Source organism: Scophthalmus maximus, chromosome 13 (genome assembly GCF_022379125.1).
Source record: "Scophthalmus maximus strain ysfricsl-2021 chromosome 13, ASM2237912v1, whole genome shotgun sequence".
In the NCBI taxonomy this organism is placed as follows: domain Eukaryota; kingdom Metazoa; phylum Chordata; class Actinopteri; order Pleuronectiformes; family Scophthalmidae; genus Scophthalmus; species Scophthalmus maximus.
In genome coordinates, this window is record NC_061527.1 from 6,150,691 (window position 1) to 6,160,065 (window position 9,375).

The 9,375-nt window shown below is 39.5% G+C and overlaps 1 protein-coding gene across 4 annotated transcripts in view; it reads right to left on the reverse strand.

Annotated features, from left to right (window-relative positions):
• The window catches only part of LOC118317845 (integrin subunit beta 3 binding protein), an 83,824-nt gene extending 74,569 nt beyond the window's left edge, over positions 1-9,255 (reverse strand). For 2 of the 4 annotated variants that reach the window (XM_035646887.2, XM_035646888.2), the window contains exons 1-7: positions 9,123-9,249; positions 8,514-8,550; positions 8,219-8,291; positions 7,868-7,922; positions 7,051-7,129; positions 6,667-6,754; positions 6,373-6,432 (exon numbers count right to left, since the gene is read on the reverse strand). In XM_035646887.2, coding sequence (XP_035502780.1) covers positions 6,373-6,432; positions 6,667-6,754; positions 7,051-7,129; positions 7,868-7,922; positions 8,219-8,291; positions 8,514-8,550; positions 9,123-9,217 — 487 coding nt within the window. In that variant the 5' untranslated portion in view covers positions 9,218-9,249. Of the gene's footprint in view, positions 1-226; positions 2,355-6,372; positions 6,433-6,666; positions 6,755-7,050; positions 7,130-7,867; positions 7,923-8,218; positions 8,292-8,513; positions 8,551-9,122 lie in introns of those variants that run through there. The other 2 variants (XM_035646881.2, XM_035646878.2) reach the window with 2 other exon arrangements.
• Between the last annotated feature and the right edge of the window lie 120 nt (positions 9,256-9,375).

Genomic DNA, 9,375 nt, shown 5'->3' on the forward strand with positions numbered 1-9,375 from the left:
CACAGAAAAAAAAGGTGCAAGCAATTTCTTTCTCCAATCTCTGAGAAAGTTAATGACGGGCATAAAAAAAATCCATTACAACTATAAATGTTATCAGGTCAGTGAGGGTTGCCTGTGCATCTGAGGCTCTGGGCCAGTAGCCACTAATGGGCCATAGGGACAAATAGGAGCCCGAGATCTGATACTACAATAGGACATGAACACAAGGGGGCAATTAAAGGTGGTGTGAGGGGCGTCAGTTTGCTCTTTTATTACACATGTTTAGACAAAAGTAATGCCAATTCGGTTACAGAGATGTGAGGGAAAACGATCAGCACTGCAATAAAATGCAGGTAAACAAATACGGCTGAAGAATATTATAAAAAAAAATTAAAAAAATTAAAATCATTATTTATAGTCTGTTTTATGAGAAATTAAATACTGCAAAAAAAAGAAAAAAGCTTTAGCAGAATAATCTATTTAAAGAACATTTCATTTCGTGACGAATGGGAAACTCCATCTGCTGTGATTCCATTGTAAGCTGCAGAACAGCCACTGAATGGACCCTGTGGTGTTTCGTCAATGGAAAGTTTACTCACAACAATTTTGATAGCCGATTTAGCAGTAAGTTGGTTATCAAGCCAAAAACGCCCAAAAGGCGCTCGTTCCAGCTTCTTAAGTGTGAGGATTTGTCGCTTCTGTTTTATATCACATTATAGAATATATTTGGACTTTTGGAGAGTTTGTTGGAACGAGCGATTTATAGAAATGACTCCCTGATGTTTCTCACAATCGTCCGACATTTAAACAATCAATACAAACAAGCATTTGTTGCAGTTTAAAGGTTAAATCTACTGAAGACCAATTCATGAAAACCTATATATAAACAGATAAACAAGGAGAAAACACTGCTCTACATGACTTTTTTCAAGTAGCAACAATTAAGCCACACACTGAAAAGAAGAAAATTGCTTTCCAACTTAAAAATTTCAAAATACTATAATTTGTTCAACTTAAAGTTGTCACTTGTCTCCACTTTAAGCTGGACAAACTTAATTCATTTCTGTTGTTGGTGAGCATTAATTAATTAAAGCTCTTTGTGTGGCTGTGCTTACATTGCCCCATTGAAATGGATGAGACAGATACGCTTTGCAGATGAAAACTCATATGGCGTATTCATGAGTTTTATTCTGATGAGCAGTTTCTTTAAAAACACTCAAACTCGTGCTTCTGGTGTTTACACAAACTTGACGGCTGCACATAATAATAATCACAGTTGTATAATTACACATCAGATAGCGAGCGCCTTCTGTTTTCAGGCCACTGTGAAAATAAGAGCTCAGTCACCACTTTGCCTCCAACTAGTTATCCGGGATGCACATCCCCACTTTCCGCAGGCACCACTAAGGTTTAGATCCCGACTCTTGTATCGGTAAGAGGTGGGGAAGTGGGAACGGGGCAGTAAACGCACCGCGGATCCCTCTATCTGCCACCTAAGGGGCTTGTATCAAAACATTAGTTTTGTTTATGGGTGCACTGGCTTTGTCCTTCACGTGGCCTCTAAGGGTGATAAAGTGAGAGTTACACGATCCACCTTAGGCAGAAATAGGAAATGTTGCTGTGAACACCAGCTGTCGCTTAGGTCGACTTGGGCAGCGAGAGGCCTCAGCCTTCCCAGGCGCTGCCAAATAAAGAGACTACTGTGTTGTGTAAGACAGTTTTCACCCCCACCTTTACTTTCCAAAAAGGTGTTAAACTGCACGGGTGGGGAGAGGATCGCATAGTTTTAGCCATAAAGGGGAAGAGGGTTGCCATCTGAAAGAACATTATTTGCACAGCGTTGCAGCATTGTGGTTAATGTAGAATCAACATTTGTCAGCTGCCAGGCAGAGGCTCTGGAGGGTAGACGGGGGTCTTACATGTCAGAGGGATTCGCTCCTACCGTTTCAGGCACTTCTCGCGCAAATGAATGACGGCTTCCAACACAACTCCGCCTCACAACTGACAGCACAGATTCCACATTCATCTCCTGCCTTATCTCCGTGGGATCGTGCGCACGAGAAAATGAAGGGCAATTCCATTAGCTGTCAACAGCCAAGATGCCTTGCTAACAAAAACCCGGGGGAATACGGGAGAGGAAAACATGATCGTAACCCCACTGGCACCCAGTGATATTAGACACACCGCAGTCACTTGTCGAGACTGAATATTCACAGAGCAGAGACTTAACAGGAGGCATATTTTTCATAAACCAAGATGTATTGCAATTGAGTTTTGTCAGTCCTTTAAATTTTATTTGTAATAAATTCAAATTTCAAAAAGTCAGCCCATAATGGACTTGAGAAACTTGTAGGAGTCGCCCATCTTCGCAGGACCTAAAGAGAGAAATGTTCAAGTGTTAATTAAAATAGAATTCTAGTCAAAGTGGCGAGAAAATAATTGAATCTATGTGTTTGGAGCAGGAGTCAGAAATCGTATAAATGAATAAATAAAGAGGATTACATACTTTAAGTATGATTTGTTACGACAAAGTACTTATTTGCTGCTATGTTAATATTTCAAAGAAACCCGGAGTATATTTTTTTGCACCGCGAGAAATGAAATGACGGTCAGTAAATCAGAAATCCTGCCTGAAAAGACTGCATACTCGGCAACCCACGGTGTCGATCGAAGGCCACCTGCTTTCAGTTGGACCAAAACACCCTAATATACAACTCCCCTGTTTAATTGCGACTGTGTGGTCAATCAGAAAGCATAAAACTCCCCCGTGGGTAGGTGGCATCTGTCTGTGAGGCGTCCCACGATTGATGTGCCAGACTGTGGGAGCTGCCGGGGCCAGCAGCCCACAGGCGGCGACGCAGCCCCATCAGTTTTATGACATCTTAAGGAATCTTCTTTTTTAATATAGCCCATTACTGCTGACATACAAATCTTCCCCCAACGTGGTCCCATCTATGGCCTGATCAATTTTTACACTGCTGAGCCGTCCCCTTTCCCCTCATTTTGTCATTTCAAAATTCATATTATATAGGATTTTCTTGTGGGAAAAACTGCAATAAAAATACGTTACCACCTTGGAGATGTGCACAAGTCAGGACTTGGCCGTCGCTAAAAAGCTTGGGAGAAAATAAAATTTGTTTCTGCAGTAAGCAGAACTGTTTAAATGTTATTTATTTTTATGTTCCTAAGAAAATATATTGTGAAGTGCAGCATTGATTTAGAACATAACCATGTCTCGATGCGCGTTGGAGGGGCTGAATTTATGAATCCTTTGCACAACTCCTTTAATTGAATTTTCCAAATCTCTCACCACACACAAATAATCAATACCTACAGCTGAGGGAAACTTGCCTCAGAATTATTAGGGCCTTTCTTTTTCAATTTTGTAGTCATCAGCACATACAGGCACTGTGGGTATTTGTAATGCCGCGACTATGCCCAGAGGATTTATGCTTGCCCCGAGCCTGATTGCTCACCAAAAGTCACTCCTTTCTTCTTTTTTTTAGACGGCTTACTGAAACTTTTGTTAACCTGAAAAGACAGTCATAAGTGCTTCTTAATACTGCACCCGCTCTGAGAGAGAAGCATGACCAACTATCACAGAAGACGGCGGAAAAGGAGATGACAAGGCAGGAAAAAAGAAGAGGGGGGATGCAAACATAGGAGGAAAAGTGGGACTAGAGGATTGGCCTTTAAGGTTTTTAAAGTCCTCGTGGAGGATGGTGGAGGTGACGGAGGTAGTGGCTTGGCATCTAAAAGGTAACTCAGGGTCCGGAGTCTGAACTCTGTGAAAAGGCGGGTCGTGGATTCTAACGGCTGCCACAAACGCTTTGTATTCAAAATTACCAAATTAAATTAAACTAAATTAAGATGTATCTAAACAAACCCGTTCTTAATCCAATTTGGTACTTGGTCTGGTATGACAAGTAGCTTATGGTAAGATAATCTCAGCCAATTTTAGCAGACACTTTAAACAGATATTGCTATTATTGTCACTTGTGGCTACAGTTGCATCCTTAAAAGACAGTGAGATATTATCAAAAACCATACAGTGTCTCAAATAGTACCAGCAGTATTTGTGTGAACAAATAGATTTGAATTTGACATCTTCATCTTTGACATTTTAAAATACGGTGTCATATCGGCATGGCTCATGTTTTCGTCCCGTCACTCTGAATCATCGTGCAGCACCCAAACATTTAAAAAGCTCTGTTCAGACTTCAGGGAACTGGACGGATTTGTAACCCACATGACACGAAGACCATTTTTTAATTCTGAGGTGCATCACAGTATAGTTAAGGTGGAAGAATCATAATCAAAAGTTTGACCTTGGATCTACTGAGTATAGAGTTTTATGTGTCTTAAACAGTTAATATATCTATAATTAATCAATTACACAGAGGCAACTCCTGTGAGGGAACTAGTCAAACCTATATTCAGTATTTATATTTTTTGTGCTTTTAATGTCTATATACAATAGCATATGTTTTGTATATATATATATATATATATATTGTAGCCAACAAGTACAATGACAATACCTATTTCATAATACTTTTCATTTCCACAATGTACAGATTGATACCTCCGCCAGTGACAGTGTCAGTTTCCAGTGAACAGGCAGCACATACTGTGTAATCCTCAGACCTCATGCAGCATTCAGCCTTTTCCAAAGACTAAAGCCTCCTCCCTTGCAATCGGCACATGGACACAAAGCCTTAAGGCCATAGCAGCAAATCTAAACAAACATTTTACACAAGAGCAGAATCATGCTTTAAGATAACATCGGCATCATCCGTCTGGATTTCACGCTCTCAGCAGATATAGGGCAGAACTCTGGAGCAGCTTTGAATAACAGTTTGTTTTCTTAAAATGTGTGTCTCGATGCACACAGAGGGCCGATTCTCTCCCAGAGCTATCTGCCTTGACGTTGTGAAATCTGTTGTTGTAGGGACTTTTATGCAAAGCTGATACATTTCATGGATCCACCATGTGACAAAAAATGTGACATTCCTGGGGTGTGGATCCACAATGCATCATGTATGTTTGGCTCCCTTACTGGAACTAATTAAAATAATTTCTAACAACCTTATCGGAAAACAAGCTTGCTTCCTGACAGTACCCCCTATTCATTTTCCACAATTCACCATTGTATGATTGGATCACAAGAATCGCTCTGCTGCAGGCACAACATGTGCCTAAAATAATCAAATTAATTCTTTCCCTAGGAAATTCACTCATTGACTTGTTTGTGCAACCATAACAAAATGTTGTTTTTCTCCAAAGGTCGCAGAGCACACGATTGTCTGAGCAACTCAAACAAGCGTCCATTGATGCTGTTAATGTTAAGTAGCAAGGAAGATGCAGGAAGAAGCAAATCAAATAGTGAAGTAGTAGCGGATGGGGATGTCCTTGAGAATCAAAAGCCCCTCGTGACTACGTCTGTTTTTCCTTCGCAACTTGAAATCGGCCAAACAATTGAGACAAAAATGTTTTCTTTTAGCCCTTGACAGACCTACAGATAAGGTCACAATCACCACAATCGCATACGTCTGAAAGGACTGAATGATAAGCTTTGTGGCCTAAGATGAGTCAGTCAGCTCTTATTACAAACATGTGCAGAGTGATTATGCATAGTGATTGATGTTAATAACTTTTGTGGCATTTCTTTTTCAGGTAATTAGAAAAATTACAAGTCAGTGCTGTGAGAAAATGGACAACATCGGCCATCGTGCAGTCATCCGCTACCTTAGTATTACTCTAGGAGCTCCGTGAGGACACGGTGGCAAAACCAGGAGAGGGTGCGCCTTTTTACCGCATTGTGAGGAAGTGGACTGTTGAATGAGTCTGGAGGATGACTCTCATCCTACAAGGTCACTCACCATTGACAAGAATCCGTATGCTCCACGACCGTCAGAGACGACTTCAAAGTGTATAGTAAATTTGGGAGGAGACTATGTTGAAATTCACCTTGCTAGGTTTTCTAAAATGGACGACTCCTTCCTGAGGCCATGTATTTATGAATCGCACAACATTTTAGTGACGGCTGTCATTGAAAATCGGTGACCAGAAACATTTGTGATGTTGGTTAAAAAGTGGGAATACCAGTCTCCTGTCATGAGTGGAGTAGCTTTGTCAGTTGACTCAAAAAGTAAATAACAGGGACAGGACTTTTCATAAAAACCCTATAATTTTGTCAAAAAGGTCAAAATCAATGTAGCCTATAGGCGTTGAGTTTCACTTACCTTCAACTTTCTTTTGTGATATTGCTCAACCCTCAGCTCTACTGAGCATGTGGCCATAAAGCGTCACAGTGATCAATGTGATAACATTCCAGTGATTTGAAGAGGTGAGCTTATCTAGATGGTGTAAAAGCATAATGAATGAAATTACCTCCACTGTGATTGTTGGGGTCTTTATTTCCTTTTGTAGATGAAGCTTCTGTGGATGCTGCTGAAAAGATAAAAAACATTTCAAATTTTAAAGAAGGAAACAAATATAGAGCCTAGCACAAAACTAGCGCCTTCTCTTTGATGCCATAAACAACTGAAAACAGAATTTACTAAATCGTAACTTGTTTTATCCCTTTTACATCCAGGTGGGTAAGAAATACAGCAAATCCAATGCAACCTCGATTGTGATCTGACACAATCACGTTCAACAATGGAAGTCACTTAGCGGACTTACTCAGCTCTTTGTGTCTCTTCAGCTCAGTCCTCAGATCAGCAGAAGATCCAGTGAGGAACCGTCCTTGTTCACTGCTGCCCTCTGCTGGCTAATTAAAATACAGGGTCAAGGAGAGAATAGAGAAACCACAAAACCCCATCAGTATACAGGAAATAGTGGTGACGGGATATAAAAAGGTAGCATACTGTCTTGGAATATAAATGAACAAAGAAAGAAAAAAAACATGCAGCTCTGCGAGAAGTTATTCAGAAAGGAAAAGTCATGTCACAAGTGAATATTCAGTATATGATAGAAACCGTCATCTCTCAATCTGGAGATATGATGGGGGACAAAGACATTTCCGCCTGTTCTAAAGATTTAAGACCAAAAGAAAAAGTCTCTTACCAATATTTCCTCCAGCTCTTTCCTGGCCCTGACGAATGCATCCACCGACTGTTCCAGTTTAGATCGCATGGAGTCCAGTCTGGTCAAAGCAAAGGAGAGTGGGGTGATGATACAGTCACATGATCAGGGGTCTTCACATTATATACTGACAGTGAATTGAATAAATGGCCAACTGACTGTATAATTAAAATCAATAAATTTATTATTCGCTTATATATTTTTTGTTTATTTTTATGCGTTTGTGTTTGTTTCTGTTTGTACAACAGTAGTTCTTTTTAGCTGTTTTCAATAACCCTCAAATACGCTAAAATTTATGTTGAGCGCTACAATAAATCAAACAACAGCTGTGTCCAAAGTGACCCTAATATGACATTACCAAGTGCGTGTTATGGATGTACTGTAAACCGAGCCAATGTAACGTATTGGGGACAGAACTATAAAAATTAAAAACTAATGCTCGTCTTGATGGATGGGCCAGACAGCAAATGTCTGCCTGGGCTTAGGAAATGGCTCTTGTGTTAAGTGACTCTTATACAACTATTTTTAGTGCTATGTAAATCACTGATAATTTGGCCAAATGATGGATCCCCGTCATTCCGTGTCTCCTGTCATTAAATTCTGATATGTCATAATGACCATCAGGAAAGTGTGGCAATTGAAATATGGCAACTCAAAGGGGAGATTCTCTGTAACCCTTTAACTCTGTGCACTGTTTCTCTTTTCTTAACAATTGATAGTGAAACAGCCTAACAACAAATAACTTGATTAAAAGTACAAAATAAAATGAATGTAAAAAATTTGTGACGTAAATACTCACTTTTCCAACTCTGTCTGCGGGACCTCCTCTTCATCTGCAGTGACTTTTGTCCTGCCTGTTGATTTAGCATCACATCCTTAATACCACAATCTAGAGCACACCAGCATATATGCAAATAATTGTTACTTTGTGATGTGACAACAGGACTATATCACCCTTGGCCTTTACTCTTTACTACTTTGAAGGAAGACAAAAGCACATAGGGGCGCATGTAAAGTTTTAGATGTGCAGCATGCTTTGGGGTGCTTTTAGGTTGTCTTTTTAAAGTGAGACCTATGCGTCTTTGCGACATCCTTCTTTTTTTTTTACATGGTACATCTCTTAGATCTGTAAGGCCATTTATCAACACACCTGCTTGAGAACTTGCAGGCGCAGTCGGAGCTTTCTGGTTTCTTGCAGGTACTGGTAGTCTGGAAGCTGGATTCTATTCAGAACAATGAAAAGACAAAATACACTTAAACAAGCTATGGGAAAAAAAAAATTTTTTAAATGAAACATTTTCAAACCCAGGCGGAAAAAAAAGGATCATTCCTTTAAAAAATAAACGAGAAAGGCAAAACAGTTTGCTGCCTGTAGGCGATCAGTTAGTTGATTACACCTCAGTATATTAGTATCAGAACATCTGAGAGACAATTTATTTACTTACATGTTGGGCCTTTTCCATGTGCAGCACTCTTCTCACACTGTTAAACAATGAGAGAATTAATTTATTCAATCAGAAATTATTTCAGAGAACGAAGTAATTCATTGTCATCTTATTCTTATCACATCTCTTCAGTAGACTTTTATAGCATTCCAGTGACCCACAGATAATTTACTGTATCATAAAATGACTACAGGAAATGTGTGTCTACCTGCAGTGGTATTTAATAAATCAACAACAGGCAGCCAAAGGCCCTTTCACTTGCCCCAGTTTGTTTACCCTGATGTATTATATATTAATACATCCCACCTCAGTTTTAAGGGAGGCGTAATAACAACAAAAGCTAAATACGACAATTGCATGTGGATATTAACACGAGATATTAAAAAACATAGTAAAAAAATCACAGCACTAAGTCCATATGAGAATATAACAACGAATTAAGGGGACGTGTACCAGCCTTGTTTACCTACTAGGCCATGGCTGCTGTGAAAATGTTCTATTACCTAAGTACTTCTGTCTCATTGGGAGCCATACGTTTCAATTGAGGAATCGGCATTAAACTATATCAATTTAATATCAGCGTTAGATGGTACAGTGGACAATACTCACGGCATTGTCGAGTTGCAAACGGTCTCAAAGGAAAGTTTGTTCTGGACATATGAAGTTGGCGCCTTTGCTACACTAAAACAGTCCGTGTAGAACATGAGCTGCCGTCTATATAATTCCGGGCATCATGTTATTTATGGAACATCCTCGGGAAAATCGCCAAATATACTTAATCCATAATAAAAATTCTTAGATGATAATATGATGCATTATCATTGAAAATTATCTCGTTAAAAAGTCATATCATTATAACCTT